This window comes from Eucyclogobius newberryi, unplaced genomic scaffold (assembly GCF_026437365.1).
Source record: "Eucyclogobius newberryi isolate DKJ021-1_F unplaced genomic scaffold, fEucNew1.0.hap1 SCAF_5, whole genome shotgun sequence".
Lineage (NCBI taxonomy): Eukaryota > Metazoa > Chordata > Actinopteri > Gobiiformes > Gobiidae > Eucyclogobius > Eucyclogobius newberryi.
Genome location: NW_027316167.1, coordinates 19,666,827 through 19,686,015, shown reverse-complemented (window position 1 = coordinate 19,686,015; position 19,189 = coordinate 19,666,827). Strand labels below are relative to the sequence as shown.

Below are 19,189 nucleotides of genomic sequence, written 5' to 3'. Positions count from 1 at the left end.
ACAGAAACATTTTATTATTACAAATGATTGTCTTAAAGATATTCAACACCAATATAGTGCAAAAACAAACAAGCAAACAACAAAAATAATGAAAATCTACAACACTGATCAGGTAAGTTCACCCTAAACACAACTATATCACATACATTTTACATTTTAATGGTAAGAATTTGATTGCACATAACTTAAAATCATTTGGGGCATAGAAGGGGAAGGATAACACTTAAAGCCAAATAGCTCAGCTGGTAATGGTGACATGTGGTGATGAGATCTCTATGGCCCATTAGTAACAGACTGATACCCTGCTTCCAAATTAATCCACTGACTAATCAAGCATGGAAGTCAAAACAGAGAAGAGAGGAGGAAGAGAGGTGTAGGGCAGAGCAGAGTAAGTAAAGAAAAGAAAAGATATGAGCAGAGGAAATACAGGGGAAATAGCAACAGACTGTAAAAGACAGACAGCGGAGGAGAAAACGACAGGCAGGTGGAGATAAACACAGGGCTATATTGATCTAACACTATCCAACCCCATTGGCTCTCACACAAATACACACTTGGATATATATATCTTTACAAATATCCTGTGCATCCCTTCCCTCCTGCTGCAGCTCCAGGGTCGTTTGAGCACAACCAATCCCAGTCACACAGCAGTATCTGTGGGTAAATCTTATTTAATGTTTCCCTAATTAGAATCAATGGAAGCCCATTTCCAAACCCTGGGCTATTGTTTGGTTCTCATAGAATCAATGAGGACGCTGAGGCTGGGGATTGTGCTACAGACAGATAGGCACTGTGTGCATGCGAGAGGAAGACAGTCGGACAGACAGAATTTTAGTCACTATTGACTATGTGTAAAAAAGAGAATAACAAAAAAAGATGCTGACATTAACCTACCGAGGTTTGAAATTGGAGTAAAAATCTCAATGTCTACATTTATCATTGGGCCTGTTCATAAAACAAAAGAAAGGAAACACTAAAACAAATTCCATATTGTTTTATATGGTACTCAAAATGTCAAATATGTCAAAGATTAAGATGGATGGAAGGGAAATTGACTTCTGAGTGCATTGTGAGTGCCCACAGAAGCTCTGTATACACAAACACATTCCTATAGAGTTATATTATCTCATCATTTGAATGATTAGTAGCACAAAAGTCTCAGTAATCTGCCGTGCGGCCGTTCAGCATTATTGGCCTAAAGCAGAATATGCTCCAGCTTTAAGTAAAATGGGCTTTGGGGAGCAAGCTGCTGAACACTGCTCAATCTGCCTCGCCTGCATGTGCATGTTGTGTGTCTGAGCAGACGGTTAGCTAGAGAGCTAACCCTAGTTTGATGTGGTTGCCAGATTGGATTTAATCCGGATTAGGTTGCTGGCTGGTAGCCCCCTCCAGTATCCTGCTCTTCTCATTCTCTCTGAGAAACCATCTCATTTAGGCATCTTTCATAGTGCTCTCTTTTTTACTATCAATTTTATACATCCTTATTGGAACCAATCCAGTCTGTCCTAAACTGTTTTATATGGAATATTGGTCATATAAAATGTAATAAACCTAAACTGGTTACAGCACAGACAGGGAGATAAAGTTAGTATCAAGCAGATGGGCCTCTCATGACACCGTTTTAGCATGCAATTGTGTTGTAATTGTTTACTGTCCGACTGTCTTTATTGGTATGTACAGTAAAGAAGGCAGTGTAAAATGTGGCCTTTAGTATTTGACAAATGAGAGTGTTTACATCACATTAAATAAAAGGTTGTTCCTTACATGGTTTCTTAGCCGGCAGAGCCAGCTGTGGATTCAGATATGGACTGTTGTCAGCATCTATCCTGCGTTTATACTTCTGTCTTCCACCACGAACCCTGTCCAGACGAACACCTGCAACAGACAGAGACGGGCATTAATACAGCGACAAGGACAACAGTACATTTATTACATCAGTGACTGGGATATGCAGGTGGGGTTACTTTGATACTTTGGTCATTGGTCTGGATGAATGAAATGCTTGACTGACGAGTCATAGGTCTTGATTGGTATTGTCTTTTCATTGTGTAAGAAGACTCATTTATCCTGACACATTGAGAAAAAAAAGGCTTTTTTGGTACTATGGAATTTGACTTACTTTTCCTGGTCTCCCAATCTCCGTTGGTTGCTGTCTTTCTATCGGCTTAATTAATTGACACAAAAGAGTCCTAATTTAATTAGACCTATGTCTCCAGGGATTGGTTGTTACCGTGGTTACCACTTAAAAGATGGATAAGTAAGACAGAGGTGTCTTGTATCCTGAGGGCGAAGAAAAGCAGAGGGCAATCTTCTTTACACAGATCTCCTGTCTTAAATATATTCAGCAAAAATGTACTTAAAATGTATTTTAAGTACATTTAAAATATCATCACGGCTCATTATGACAATAGATAAAATAACACCAGGCAAGTAGAGACAAATGGCCACTAAACTAAACTTTTGTCATCTGCTGTGCTTCCTGCCTGCAGTGCTGTCCCATTTCTGTCCCCATTGTATCTGTGGCTAAAAGCCATAACAAAAAAAGGCAAATGTTTTCATTTATGGCTTAAAAATAATGAAAACAAGTTTCAAGGGTGACCTTGGCAAATGCTCGGGAACCAGCAAGAGCAGCATTATAAGAAGTCTCTTAACTACAACTAATATGTATCTTTTTCTTTGAGCTAAAACCATTTTGACTTCCTTTATAACAGTGTCCACCTTCAGTCCTCAGACCACAGCTCTTCAGCTGCAGCGAAAGGGTGAGAGGGATTTGCTCACACAGACAGATTTAAATCCTGTGAAAATAGTGCTGACCACATTAGAGACAACACACCTGGGAGATTAACAACAGACTTTAAGCTGTGAAGGGGGAAAATGTTCACCCAATAAACAAAAGAGTAAGTTGCTTGAAAACTGAACTTAACCATTCTGTTTGAATGAAAGTGAATTGATATGCATCTGTAGAGAGCATGTATGTGTGTGTCTGAAAAGGAAGGTAGACAGAAGGGCTGACAGTCCAGGTACAGTGGGGGGGCTAGTGTCAGCAAACGGTCAAGAATCACTTAGCAACAGGGGGTACCAACCCTCTCACACACATGCTCACACAGGCGGGAACACATTTTTTTTTGAGGAAAACACATTGCAGTGTAGTAGAATTTGGGTAAGCGGTTTGCTCAGTCACAACATGGGTCAACAGTGGGGCAAACACAGGAACTGCCCTAAATATAGTAAAGGGGACTGGTTTCTCAAACAGAAGTATCATTGATTAAGACTTTTGACGTGACAGTTGGAATGATATTTTTTTGTAATCTAAAAGTTGTAGGTTTTTCCTCTAAGTTTGCAGTAGAGACATGTATGCTACATGGGTTTTTGCAATATATATCATCATCAACTTAAATATTATTACAATTAAGTTAAAATAAAAACTAAAAAAAACAAGAGCATCCAATTTGCCACATATTGAAACACAGAAGAAGCAAAGAGCCAATGGAGGGCCATAGACTGGTGTTTAATACTTAGTTCAAATGGGTGCCTTTAGTACAGGTTAGAATGGCTCTCATGTTTGACACTGGGTTCATGAACCTTTTTTAAACTTGCAGCAACCAATGACTTGGGCCAGTTCATCAAGAAACCGAAGGACCAAGAAATATTGGCCCATGGGAAACATTTGATCCCCCGGGCCATAGTTGGGACATGGCAGCTTCAAAATAAAGATGATGATTCTGTTAAAACACTATGGAGCATTTGAATACTCCTCATTCAAAGTTCTCTAAAAGAAAGACCTATTTTTCCCACATACCTTAAAGAGCCACTCCACAGCCAGGCTCACTTCATAAAAAGGCCTCTCTAACTACCTCATCTATTTTCCACCAAATTAACTCTCTCTCAGCACTGATTAATGATCAAATCTAAATGAATCAAATTAAAAATTTAAAATTATATTTCCAAAGCCCACAAAAAAAGAGACAGGAGGTTAGGGGAGAGAGTAAGAGTGCTGTAACTCCCTTCAACAAATGAGCCTTCAAATAATAAAGAACGTCAAGAGAAGGATGAGGAGAATCCACTTGGAGAAGAGAACAAAAACGGAAAGAAGAGAGAACAAAATCGGGTGAAGCTAAAGGTATCATCATCATCATTGGCCTGTGTGACCAAATACATACGCTACAATAAAACAGTTGCTACCCAAATATGAGGGCAGTGTATGACAATGATGGAGGTGAAAGGTTCCAATGGTGGAGCTTTCATTGCCTGTCAATACGGCCATCTGCGCTGATCACATCAGCATAGATTTTACACAGTATTGGCGTCACCGCGTGTATGTGTGTTTGAGCTATTGAGGGATTGCCAGAGAAATGCCTTTGACACCTATGTGCTTTGAAAGAGACCAGCCGATGCACAACAAATGAACGGAGTGAGAGAGATATAGAGCGATGGGACACAGAGAGGAAAAGAGGAAAAATTGCAGAAGAGGAAAGACAAAACCTGGATTGATTTCAGATGGCCGATAGATGATATGATAAGAACGACAGATTGAGGGAGGGCAGAGAGCAGCGAGAAATAAAGTGGAGAGGTGCAAATATAAATGCATTTGAGATATATGGCAGCAAAGATGGATTTGATCAACAAAAAAATAATTTTATTATATGAGCTTGAAGCAGAACATTTCAAGATAAATAAAAATCTATATGTACAGCATCAAAAGCCCCAAAGATACTTGAACGGGAACAGTAAGAGGAGTGGAAGTGAGGTGAAGAAGACTGTAGTGTCAAGCTGTGGTGTTTGTTTAGACTGGAGCAGATCAGAGCAGCTCTGCCCCAGGCAGCGAGCAGGTGGCATCACTGCTGTGTGAATGTGTGTTAAGACACAGCCATTTCAACACCTATGCACTCTATGACCCTTCTATTTTCTGTCATATTTAGATTAGATAGATATCTTAGCTTTACTTAATTGAAGATAAAGAAACAATATTGTTAGATATTATTTCTGGATCTTTTCTCCATTATCGCTGCTCCTTGCTCAGTTCCAAAAAGATGCTACTCAAAGACACACACTCGCACACTCGCACAGGACAGACTTTACCGGACAGATTTAGCAGCAAGTTTCTGAGGTGGACACACACCAGAGGCCATTAAACATTATTTTCTCTTTTTTCCCTCTTGTTTCTAATGTTACTAATGTCTCTTTCGACTACTCTTTTGCAATTTTTACTTTGTGCGTTTATGTTGAGCAGTGAGATCCAGAGGCAGCCAGGGGTATTGAGCTATGAACCGAGTTGTGACACACACACACGCGCACACACACACACACACACACACACACGTACGCATGTACGTACGCACGCACACACACACACACACACGCACGCACGGACGCACGCACACACACGCACGCACGGACGCACGCACGCACACACACACACACACACACGTACGCATGTACGTACGCACGCACACACACACACACACACACACACGTACGCATGTACGTACGCACGCACACACACACACACACACACACACACACGTACGCACACACACACACACACACACACACGCACGCACACACACACACACACACACACACACACGTACGCACGTACGCACGCACGCACGCACGCACGCACACACACAGAGCGCACTTCCACCCGCTCTCACTCATTAGGTGTCGGAGGCCGTGGGGAGCGTGGCCAGAGCTGGCACTGGCTCCTGCTGCGTGCGTTTGTGGAGCAAGCGCATGTGAGGCTCAGTGCATGTGCAGGGCACTACGCCAGGGTTTATATTTGCACTGTGTGGCCTCGTAGTCGTGTGGCATCTGAATCCAGCTGGTCTTTTACACATTATAGAGATGGGCGCTTTGCTTTTGGAGCTGCACATTCTGTCTCTTTAACTACGATTCATGAAATGTGCCATCATCAAAGCTGCAATGTTGTGTGGGAGCAAATTTAGTCAATATGAGCATATGTACAATGTACAAGCATACTGAATACAGTTGGCTAGTGGAGAGGGCGTCTTTGCCAAAGCATTTCATGTATAAATTCCAGCTTTGTGGAATGAATCCTGTTCATTAGTATTTCAGACATTACTTTTGATGTATTACTTCTGATATGCATATTTGTATTTTCCACTCTGTTATAAACTATAAAGTTAAAACAGAGAGCTTTTTATGCCATACCTGAAAAACAAATTGAGTAGATGCTGGCCTCACCCACCTGACCTTTTGCTCTTCAGCTGACGCATCATTATGACCTCATTAAAAATGGACAGGCAGCTATAGCCAGAGGGTAAGTTCTCATAATACAGTCAGGCTTTTAATTGCCTTGCTCCAGAAATTAACTGCTACATATTGGTGGGTGGGTTTCCCCTCTTTGCTCCTTCTTTCAGCGTGCCACCTGCTTGTGTGCTGTTTTTTCAGTCTGTGTGTATGTGGTTAGCGGCACACGGAAAGGAACTGTTGGTTTACTGGATTACTGACCCTCTGGCCTCTTGTTCTCTCCGCTCTCCATCACGCACATGAACTTACTCTTCATTTCAGCCTCCTTGTCTCCCAGGGCGACAAAGCTAATTTGAGGCAGATCTTGCCCTAAGGGGTAAACCACAGCGTCCACACACACACACACACACACACACACACACACACACACTTTGTGTAATACACCACATTTCACCCCACTCCACCGTTTCCATTTTATCTTCACCTTTCTCCTGTGAGCTACCCCCTGACACCAACAGTTAATGCTGATGCTAACTGATCTAGCCACTTACCATTATCATCTTCGGCTGCTATGATGGTCACTGCCTAAAGCCAAACAAGGAGCTGCCGCTAAATGAGTGCAGTGATCACATGCATCAGTGTATGTTTCAGTGACACAAAAGATACTACCGGTATGTACTGCTCTAAAATGTTCAGAAACATGTTGGTGAGATCAAGTTAAAATTAGCTTTTTACAATCAGAGTAAGGACATACATTTTCCTATGTTTTGTAGTGCAATAAAAACATACAATTCAAAAAAATGTGTTGTTGTTTTGGGCTTTAAGTTACCAGGTATGTCAATAATTATATTTAACTATGAAATTAAATCTCTGTCATAACTTTTTATACTTGAATTATCGAACTAAACCGAAATTATCGAACAGACCAGTATTTGGAATAACAGTTAAAAGAAATGTAAATGTCTAGACAAAATAAAGCTAACAGCTGAAAAGAGAAAGCCATCAGTGAGTGGGAGAAGTTGATAACAGGTATAGATGGAGGGGGCTGGCCGGCCGTCGGTGCAGCCTGACCACGGTGAGGAAGGGGGCGTAGGCCAGGTCCCCCATCAATTACAACCTTGACCCTCCTCCTCTTCCTAGCTCTCTGTGCCTCACACGCTCACACACTTTCTGCCTCATTCACCCCTCCTCACCCCACTGCTCCTCCTCCCCTGGTCCCTCTCCTCTGCTCCTATAAATCAATCTCTTCTCCCTTCATGCCTTCTGCCCTCCCCCCTACAACTTTCTTCACTCCCACCTCTACCCCTATTCCTCCATCAGCCACTGGCCTCCTCCTTAGCCCCTTCTCACCATCCTTTCATCGTTGGGGGTGCAAAGGGACTAGTGAGGTCAGAGGTGGCCAGATAGAAGCAGAGTCAACAACATGGCAATGCAAAACTAACAATAGTGTGGGTGTGTTTAGTCAGTGGGTTATACATAAACTGTGGCAGTAGAAGAAGTAGAAGAGACCTTTTCCCCTACCCTCTCTCAGCATGCCCACAGTCAGACACTTCATGAAGCGGCAGGCCTGGCACGACTTGCGTCTCCTCTTTGTGATCTCGCACTCATTAGTGGCTGGACAGCTGTATTCAATGTTGCCTGTAAAATAGACAGAAAATAACATTGATACAACAACAACAACAACAACAACAACAACAACAACAACAGCAAAAAACCATGAGCGCAATAGATCTGAATACATAAAAAACAGCCAAAATTAGAGGGGAAGATTATAGAAGAAAAAGATTAATAGATAAGATAAAATTATCCCAAAACATCCTGTCCTGTCAATGAACTTCTATAAGCGATTGCGTGCAGTGAAGCGGGACAAACACAAGTCACTAAGCTAAGTTTATTAGCTCAAGTAAGGCTATTAACTGTGCAACCTGGGCAAGTTATAACAACACTTAAAGTGAGGTTAATACAGCATTTAGTACTCTAGAAGTAAATAGCTCAATGCTCAGTCAATGGGCCATTACTGTCTACAACACGCTTTCTTTTCCCACTTTCCTTTTTTCCCCATAAAATCAAATTTTTCTACCTATAGCCATCTCCAAAGGCAGTTGAGACTGATTACTGAATCTATAAGCACAGTTTTCTATGGCCTCACCTCTACAGTACTGCAGTAAACCCATGTATTTCCCTCCGAAAGAAAGTAAACAGTGATTACTATTGACTGCTGCTCTGCGAAGGATGTTTCTCATTACGAGCCTGATTAAGAGGGCTGGTTAGCCCAGAAAGAGGCTAAATGCACAAGTGTCTTCTAATGGCTAACAAGATGCCCATTAATTGGCCTTGTTAGTTAAAATAAGGGCTAAACATGCTAAATGGGACTCCTGCCGTCTGTTAAATGAACTCAATGGGATTTTAAGCTAGCTCCTTCCTCAACATGGTGATGATACATGCGGAGCAGTTTAATCCAATTAGATGTACTGTTAGAACTAAGGTTTATATGTGCTTCTGCTAACAGATGCCCAGTAATGGACCACATTAAGGTTTGAAAGGAACTGTGTTGGGGATTCTGCAGTTGAATGCAGCAATTGTTTAGCAATATAACTATAAAACCTGATATATTATGCCCCATGTTGTGTGCTGAGAAGAAGTTGTATTTCTGTGCAACAAACCAGTTTAAATGTATGTGTGTGTTGTGAGGGAGAATGGTACAGGAAGGCCTCAAATCCTCTGCAATCTCTTTTGAGATGTGTGAGTATGTCCACCTGCTGCATGACAATTGACCACTTACACGGACCCTGTATGAATGGTGCTATTTGTAAGCTTTCTTTTCTCTTCTATTGTTTTGAACAGGACACCTATACATTGTTTGGAGGTTGGTTTCTTCTAAATTCCCTGCAGTGCTGACGTATCAATAAAAGCTGAGGCCCTAAAATAGCTTTAAAATTATTAGACTATCTTATGCTTTTTGACTGTTTCTCCTACATTGTCCTTTGCTTTCTTCCCATACCTAACCCTCCTCCCCTTTCCCTGTATCCCACTCTCTCAATAAGGGGGTGATAGATGCAGCTTGTCAGGTGCCTCTGGACTGACGCCACGGAAACAGCAGCTGCCACAGCCACTTCCCCCCTGCCGTGACATAAACACACAAACCGCACATTTTTTCCTAAGTCCATGCACCCGGTACTTGGACCCTCGTCTTCGCTGTCTTGCACATTCCTTCCCTTCCTGTCCAATCCTCTACCTCTATCCCCACTCGCCCCGCGCTGTCCTCCCTGTCCAGCTGGAGGTGTTTTTTTGGTGATTACCTGCAGTTTTATTGGCTAATGGCTTGAAACACACCAATATGCCTGCCACTGCCCATCTGAGCCTGGCAAAGATGCAGCCCCACTCTTTGCCATACATAAACACAAGCATATGAACGCGGCATACACATGAATCCTGTACTCATCTACATGGACGAGCACAAGGCCACACACAGGTAAGGAGACGAGCGCACCACCGAAATGTCGGCGAATAACTTTGGCGAGGGATCGAGCCAGCGATAATGTCATGACCCATTTGTTACGGGGAAATTCAATTGTCCATCCAAACCAAGTTTAGGTGAATTAAATAAAGCAGAATCAGGTTGAAAATTTGTCATGTTGAATTTTGTTTAGCGAAGATTTTGCAACGCTATTACATTATATGTTTTCAAGAACTTTAATTAGAGGTTTACTCCTTTGGCTCATACTTTGGTTATGCGTCTGTTTTCTGCATGGAGAATTACCTTCATTTGGACGTACTTCAATTATGTAATGCAATTCCAATTGAACCTAAAATGTTGACACTTTCAAGATACCATCACAAAGAAATGGTTGCGTGCCGGCTTTGTTCCAACACCTAACCTATAACTCCGGCATACCTGATCTCCCACATGTCCACTATGGGAGAAGCGAGGATTACAAATCGAGAGAAAATGAGACAACACCACAAAGGGTGCACCACGAGAATTTAAACCAATCCAAGGTCATACACCAAACAAGCTCTATAGGCTTCTGTCATCACGGCATCATATCTTTATGTTTGCTGTGATCTTGTATTTAATCTGCGCTTCGCCCTCACCTATTTGACCTTTAACAAGCCCTTTAAATGAAATGAGACAGGCGGAATTGGTCAACTATTAGATACAGCAGCAATGGGCAGTGAATTAGGGGTTAAACCTACATATGGCGTGATTACAAGGTCGTGCTCTATTCATGTGCTGGTGTCTATGTGTGAATGAGCCTGGCCTTTTATCTCTGCGAGATTGTCCCGGGCTTCAAATCTCTTGGTGGGGATTGCCATGTGTTCTGATCTGCTCCCATAATAAACACAGACAGGTCATGACTGTATAGCGCGGTGGTGGTCACTGTCTGGAGCCGGATGTTAAGACTTCTACACGTCTTCTGGTTTGTCGCAGACTCTCTGGGGGTTTACCGGGGAAAGCTGCTTATCGGGAGAGAAAGAAAGACATATAGATAGGTCTGATATGACTGACAGACTGTTGGACTCAATGGATCAATGGAAGACTGGTTACCCAGTTTGCCTGGCTGCAATGGTTGAGCTTGAATAAAAGAGATCTTAGCTAAGTTGTGAGATAACTGTACGATGTATGGTAAATGAAGTACTTATGAAAATAATTATGAAAAATTACTACTTCTGAAGTAATAATTTTTCATAATTCTGAAACCCATTGATAAAGTCCAAATTTGTGAACTTTTCTCGATCAAACAAGAGACGAGCACAGGATTACCGGGCCTAATACCTGCTACTCTTCTCATCATGTGGATTACCGTTATATCCCGCTTCTCCTTTACCCCCTTACCTGAACTTCTAACCCTGAGCCATGACCTGCGACCTCCCGCCTACTTTACCTTATCACCTAAACAACAGGCTTATGGTAAACAGTCTCTCATTCGGGCATTAGCCGCAAAATCCGCAAATACAAATACGATGGAGAAATTACCCGGTGCTGTTGATGAAGAGGTCATGGTCGAGAGTTGGTGGGTCTAATCTAAGGTGAGATAATTATGTGCATACATATGGGTGAAGGGAATAGTACAAAGAGAGGGCAGTGAAAATAGACCAGGACTCTTAAGCAGAAATGTGCTCTATAAAAATCTGGGTTCACATCTGGCCCCAGGCTTCCATCATATGTCCTGGATCTCACCTTGGCTTGCGTCTTGTGACCGGCTGTTAAAAATAAAACAAACCCCTCATGTATTGAAAAAGAGGGATTATAATGCCTATAGATAAAGTGTCTTTGAGAGTCAGAACTAAAAGTCTAGAATATAAAAAATAGATGGACAAATCATTAAGTAAGACATTTTGTCAGAGAAAATCCTTAAAATTTTGCAATAAACAAAACGATGACCAACCTTGAATGGTACGCTTGAAGAATGCTTTGCAGGCCTCGCATGATGCCACTCCATAGTGGTACCCTGACGCGATGTCCCCACACACCAGACACAGTCTTTTGGGCATTGAATTTAGCATGTACTCGCACTTAATTTGAGAGTCTTCTCCAATTGTTGAAGAACAGTCCTCGTAGCGCTTTGATCCAGGACCACCAGCAGGTCCTAGGGGGCCTGCATTGGACCCGTAGAGACTGGGCGAGTCCAAGCCGTTTGGATGGCCGTTCATGGTGGATGAATAGGAGCCAGAGGCGTCACTGGAGCCACCAGGAGAGTGGTGGTTCAGACTGTCGGTTAGAGACGCAGGACTGGAGGGCTCAGTCTTTATATACGAGGACGGACAGTTTGATTCTAGGTGACGCTCCTTACTAGACATTCTGCAGAGAAGCCTAGAAGAACAAGACAATTGGAAAGAAACAAAAGACATTAGCATAAATAAAAGGACGTATTTAATCCATCTCAGTGTGAGCACAAATGTTTAAAGGAACACACACACTTCGAAACACAGTGCACTGGGACAGCACATACATGCTTACGGTGCTCATCCGTCACTCTCCAGTCAATAGTGGCTTGTTCTACATGAAGGTAATCAGTAAGCAGCCTCTCTGCTGCTCAATCATCCCACAGACTCTTCACACACAGACACTTCACACACAACAGCAGGTAAAACAATGCAGCGCTCAGAACAATACAAATACCTGGAAACAGACCGCATGGCTTGCTCTCTGTCTCTTGACACTCCTGGTTTTTCTATTACACTCCCCAAGGAGGCTGACTGGTGACTTGCTAATGGCAGTTGTAATTAACAGCTATCTTCTCTGTGTCCGTATCTCTCCACCCCTTCTTTTGTCTCCTTTACTATCTATGTGCCCTGGATCCCTATCACTTCCCATTCATTGCATCTCTCACTCTTTCCACTGAATGTCTACTCTGTCTTTTTCTCTTCTCCTTTGCATTACCTCAGTCTATCCCTCCACCCCAGCAATCCTTTCTGCCTCTCATTCCATTGTAAAAGGTAGAAAGCACAAAAGGGGTTTTTAATTAAGGCGGGATGCTGCTAAACGAGGGGCTTCTAAAGTCCAGTCGGCCTGTAAAAGATCCCTGTTCTACAGAGGCCCATAAAACAGCAGTGACCTGACGGAGGAGGTGCTGCTGCAATACCATCGACTCACATGATACAAGGAATAGCTGAAGATATTTTGACTTCAACGATTGTGATGAATTTTAAGTCAAAGGCTTTTGGCTGAAGACATTTCTCAATGTATCAAAGTATTAAATTTGTGATTTTTGTGATAACAATATTTTGACCTAATATTAAAGCCACCACAGCATCACACTTATGCATTCATGAATTGTCTAGTTCATAATGGCAGTATGACCCAAACTGGAGGGGACTGAAACTTGGTCAACCAAATCTGTAAGGCAAATAAAATATTGATATTAAGACTTCAAAATGTCCAAAGCACACAGTGACCACAGCTGTGGCCGCACTAAAAGACCAGTCTCATTTATGTAGATGGTGTTCAGGTGATGATTTAATCTGTCCCTCTCCCTCTTTATTCACTCCCTGCAGGCGCGATCCCTCTGAGTACCATTAAGTGAAAGAGTTCAACTGCCACCAGATATCACATACTCCCCTCTTCTTTGTCCTTCTTTCCAGTCTCACTCGTTTCCTCCAGCCTCTCTCATATCTGTGCACTGGGCTCTGTCTCCCCCCTTTACTCCACTTATAAATGAAAAATAATGGCAGTCAAAGGGGGAGGAATAGAAAGAAGCAGAATGAACATGTGTGTGCAAAGAGGAGCATAGCAAAGAAGATTAAGAAATCAGAGCAGTGTGCGGTGCTGAGTGAGAGGTTGAATGCATTTATGTATGTATGTTATCAGTATAATTATGGAGCTATGTAGCGATGGCTCACTGCTGAAGGAGCAGTCTCATTGTGCGTGTCTGCTCCACAGAAGAGTGCGCAGAAAAGCAAGGCACAACCTCTTTTATTTTATCAATGCATTGAGTTTAAAGTGGTTAAAGAGATTAAATAAAGAAGGGAAATAAAGTGTTTCTTTTTGTATTTTAATAAGAGGGAAGGCTTGAGTTGTGAACATAATGGGATGATTATAGGAAAACATGTAGTAATCAGATTAAGAATAAATTTGAACTAAGGAATGGTTTTAGTCAATTTATTGCTGTAGCTGAAAAAAGGCTTACACGGTTTATGACATAGTAATTACCTGATTAAAATGTACAGTTAATATTTAGTTGTTGCAAATCAGTTGCTTATATTTTTTATAAGAGTGGATTAATACAGTTTTTGTCAAGACTGTATAGGATTTAAATCTAACATTTACAGATTTAGTGCATTTTTATGTACTGTATTGTGTGAGCTAAAATACCTAAGTTATCTAAACTAGTAGATTATCTTTTGGTCACTTTTGTTTGAACCCACAATCTCCTCACTGTTTGGCAATACTGCAACCCTCTACTACCAAAATAACAGTTTTTATTGTCCTCACAGAACCTAAGTGAAACAGAGAAAATAGAGTGATCACACAGAACGAGAAATGGTAGCGTTTCTGTGCGTTTAAAGGGACACTTTGGTGACAAGCTGTCATTAGGCCAGTGAGCTGATGCAGTGCCTCCACAAACATATAATCATCGCATTAGACCAGCTACTCTCAGCCTCTGCTCTGTGTTTTTGTCACTCGCTCTCTTTTATTACATACAATCCTCCGTCCACAGGGATAAACACACAACTTATTCTCAAATAAACTGTTTCCACACCGGAGGAGCAAGCTGTAGTTTCATTTGAGTGTGAAAAATCCAAGGTTTGGTCCACTATTGATCCAATTTTAACACTGCTTTAAACATACACATTATGCATGATATGTAAACAGGCGTTGGGTTTGACTTTCCTGTTTTATGCACCATTTTCTGGATTTTTGCACCATTTAAAAGATAAAATATTTTGAATTGTTAATTTCTTTACCTGCAGTCCCAATTATGCATCACTTTGAAACCCATGGACTGCGATTTGAAAAAGTGACATAATAATATAAATTGCTTAAAAAGACAAAGACAAAGTACAATTTCCAGGTAAGGTAAGTGGCAGGAGGACCGACAGAAAGAAGTGCTGACAATGTAGCTACCAGGGATTGGCTAATACCTTTCCATCACACTGAGCATTGTGCTTCCGATGCTGATAAGAACACACGGTGCAATAAGCAAAAAAAGAGAGAGGAGACCTAACACAGTTCTATCTAGATGATACTAGCAGTGCTTCTGTGGCGACAAAGAAGAGTTTAAAATGCATTGAATTAAACGTGAGGAAATAATAGAAATCAAATGCATTTAAATGTCCACAGTCAAATGAATACAATCGTTTCATCACTGGACAGAATTGGTTTTACAGCTGTGTTCCTGTCTTTGGAGAGCGTCGTTGAACTTCTTATGCGCAAGTCGGTTCCAATAATGTTTATTTTTGCTAGTGTAATAAATACTTTTTCTACATTGTACGACTGATGTTGAAATACTCTTGCGGACCTGAAAGTGAGCGCATTGACTTGGTGTGTGTATGTGTGTGTGTGTACTGTTAAACGACTCTATAGACTCACAGTGTGGAGAAGATTATAGTTGTTTTCAGGGACACAAAAATGAATAAAATAACATCCAACTCCTGCAGTGACAGTCTATCTCAGGCACTCTCCCACCTACCGGGCTCCCTCCTGCCCTCTGCTTCCTCCTCTCTCTGGGTCTCAATCTCTGTCTCCTTCCACCTCAGCGCTGTTTGTGCTGCTCACAAACGCACACACTTCAGCGTACGAATATACATGCGCATGCCGGGAGCAGATCAATTGTTACAGCGTTAGTCGGGCGGGAAACCTGTAATTCACTTCATTGGCTGTGGAATAAACCCCTGATTACATACAATCAATGTGATAATGGCTAAAACCCATTCTGCCCAATGGGGTGACGGCCCATTTTCGACCACCGGCAGTAAAGGCTGGCAGAGAAGACAAGTCTGTATATTCTTCAATGTGTGGATCTCTTAGATAGAAATCCCAACGTCAAAAGCTGACATTAAAGTGGCAATTCTCATGTGCTTTATCCAGGCATCAGCGCAGAGGTGTAATAAGACGTAGAGAGAGGAGGCGCACGGCTAAAGCTGTTATGACAGAACCAGGGGCTTGTAAAGTTTATGTGTTGTGTAGATGCGGATGGATAGCCAGTGGGGGTCCGCACAGACTCAGCTGAGGCTATTGATTAAGAATCGTGTGCCAAATCCTGTGCTCTACCATATTTGTGTTCAAACTTCGCATACCGCATGTTTCAACGATCAACATTTTTTATATTTTGAGTGGAAATAAGTTAATTCAGAGCTGCTTTACGATGCTCTGTGAAGGAAACAGAAAGCGGTACACCGTGCAGGAGGAGTGCGAGTGTGCATCAGATGAGAATCTTGATGATTTAGGTCATTTTCTTGTGAACAGTGGCTGATAAGTGTGTGGCTGCCAGGCACTATCTTTGTCACCATGTCTTGCTCTCTCTAGGCCAACATTTCCCTTTGTCTCTCTTTCTGCATCCCTCTTTTCCCTGTCTCCTTTATCTGCAACGTGCCATTGTTTTTGCTGGTGCAGCTTCCAAACTGTTACCCTGCACAGCTGGCTTGCACTGAGCAACAACAAACCTGTGTGTTCCTTCACAATTCAAAACATAGTAGTGCAATGGATTGTTTTGGGGGTTAAAGGTGATCACTACCGCATTATCTGTCCTGAATTCTAACTATTATAAACTTTTATATTGTTAAATCAACCTTGTCTTGTTACATAGACATTTTTGTGTATGTATATTTATGCACTCGTAAAGTCCCAGCCTCCATCCTACCTTGATACAAACAGATCTAGCAAAAATATCCACATGGGATTAAAAACACATTTTATTAAGCAGATGGTGAAAGAGGATTTCCTCTCAAGTAAATATGACAGGGCTTTTAAATGTGACACAGAAGTGAGTGGAACATGAAGTGGGGACGGAAGAGAAAAAGAGACAAGCCCGGAATGGAAAAGTGTGTGCTGTATAATGCTGTGAGATTTGTGGAGGTGAATGGTAAGAATGTGAGAATAAGAAATGCCTTAGGAGAGAAGGAGCGGGAGAGCAGAGACTGGAGCGAGCGGCCATCATCGCTGCATTCTTTAAGCAGATCAGATTTGGGGAAATTGGGCTGTCACTACAGGATTGTGATGATTTACACCTATCCATCACAGACGCACGGGCAGAGGCTGTGCTCCCTGTGTGTACAATAATGCACGCTGCCTTGTAAAGCTGCGGAAACGCTCAATGTATTGCACTTTGCACTGCCCAGAAAAGGATCTAAAATTATTTTTAGCAGTCTATTTCAGTCAGTATCAATGGATTGGTCATCTAAAATGCTGTAAAAAACATATCATAACAGCACACACTCTTCCTCTGTGCAAACCCGCTCCGCACTGCTGCCGATGCATCTCATAGCACCGCTCCTGCACCATCTGTTAGGGAATCTAATTCACATCCACTTATAATCAGGTTTACTGGAGTGGCCACTGTGGCTATCTTTCTGTCGGCCTCTGCTCCTCCCTGGCATCGCATTGGCTATTATGTATTCAAACGGACTCTGTATTTCTACTTATGTTATTTTAAGACCACAAAGGGTATTCTACCTTGCACTAAAGAACGTTTAAACTAGACTAGAATGAGGATGGCGAGATTATAGAGAGCATTAACAATATCAACATGCACTTTTTGTTTGCTATTTGAAAACAGTCGCACGCATGTCAAAATAATGAAGAAAAAAAGATTTGAAAATAAAGAATATATATTAAATATATGAATTAAATATATTATATATTAAAAAAACGCACAGAACAAAACAAATATCGGCCTGAGCCCAGAATCTAGTCTTTGTTATGTTTTTTTTTTTAAATACGATTTGTGTAAACTACATGGAAGTTTTAGAACCAAACATTTTTAACTTTTTGGTCCTAAACTACTATTTTTTTTTATGGAAAATAATTAGTCAGCATAAATTTGTCTGAAAATCTTCCACTTCAGCCTCGCGTTGTGTATTTGAGCAGGAGCTGAGGGCGAAGGGGGTGGAAGTTAATGAGAGGTGAGTGTCTGAAGCCATCTCTCTCTTTTCCTCGCTCCTGCTCTGTCTCTGTGAGCGGGGGCAGTAATCCTCTTCTATAAATCTGCAATCCAATCAGCGTTGTCCACACTTCCACACACACAGACACATCTGTTGTGAGGCCCATCTGTGTGTTAAGGCAATCTGCTTTATCATTATGATTACATTGGGCTCAGTTTACAGCAACGAGAGGGAGAGAGAGAGAGAGTGTGTGTGTGTGTGTGTGTGTGTGAGTGCTCTGACTGGCTGACATTAATCACATTCCCATGGTTTGATGGCCTAAATAAAAGGAAGAATAATATTGTCGCTGTCCAATAAAAACTGCAGGCGTCAAAAAAAAAATTAAAAAATTTCAACAAAATCCAACATGTTTTTATTTAATATCACACGGGTTTACATTTATACGAGATTTATGATATTAGATTTATAACAATTATATGCTAAAAGCCAGATAACAGTGTTAAGAATAAAGTGAAAGTATTTTGTTTTGTGCGACCGTGTGAGAGAGTGGCATGTAGACATTAAATCCAAGAATACCAATTCATTTAGGAACAAACGGAATGAACTAATGATTACATAAATATAATTGACACTGATGCAACATGCAAAAGAACATGCAAAAGAAAATGTATTTTAATTATGACAGTATGCTGAAGATTACTTGAGCGATGGAATCAGATTTTATAACAACATTTACAATTGCAACCAAATTCTTTGCTGTCACTTTTCTGTAAAGTTGGAAAAAAAAGAGTGCGGATGTATTTAATAGACTTTGGACTAAATTGGACATGAACGTTACACTGTTTGTGAGTTTTACTTTTCATTTTTTTCATGTCTTGTGCTATCTGATGTGATCTCTCTCTGCTCTATGTTTTTATGTTTTTGTGTTTAAAAATTGTGGAGAAAAAAAGAATAAAGTGCCAGCTGTGCATGTGAACCAGTGTCGAGCCTGAACAGGGCCCATGGCGGGACAGTCGAGCCCCTGGCAAACCTCTGTGCCTCTGGTCACCTCACCTCTGCGCCCACCAACACACGGACACACATCCACACTGCAACACGCTATTCTGTGATTGGCCGAAAAACTGTGGGAGAATCCCTTGCCAGACCTCTAATTGGCTTGACCCAGACTAACCCTGAAATCCTATTGGCCTAGAGCATAGAGGTTGACACACCCACACGAACGCTTACATACTTAAAATTATCGGCTTTGTATTTGACTAACAATACACTAATCAATATTGTGTTAACAAGATACACACAATTGTATTCTGCATTGTTTTCTTGGACCACTACTTCCATTATTATACAGACATTTGCATAAAGTGCCAGATTACATACAAAGCACATGCATAACTGTAGCTTTGCATTCACGCCATATGCCGATCTTTGGGATGAT

The 19,189-nt window shown here is 41.5% G+C and overlaps 1 protein-coding gene across 4 annotated transcripts in view; it reads right to left on the bottom strand.

The window, feature by feature from the left end:
• The window catches only part of esrrga (estrogen-related receptor gamma a), a 47,760-nt gene that overhangs the window by 20,934 nt on the left and 7,637 nt on the right, over positions 1-19,189 (bottom strand). For 2 of the 4 annotated variants that reach the window (XM_072464604.1, XM_072464606.1), the window contains exons 3-5: positions 11,601-12,025; positions 7,720-7,848; positions 1,765-1,875 (exon numbers count right to left, since the gene is read on the bottom strand). In XM_072464604.1, coding sequence (XP_072320705.1) covers positions 1,765-1,875; positions 7,720-7,848; positions 11,601-12,025 — 665 coding nt within the window. The remainder of the gene's footprint in view (positions 1-1,764; positions 1,876-7,719; positions 7,849-11,600; positions 12,026-19,189) is intronic. The other 2 variants (XM_072464605.1, XM_072464607.1) reach the window with 1 other exon arrangement.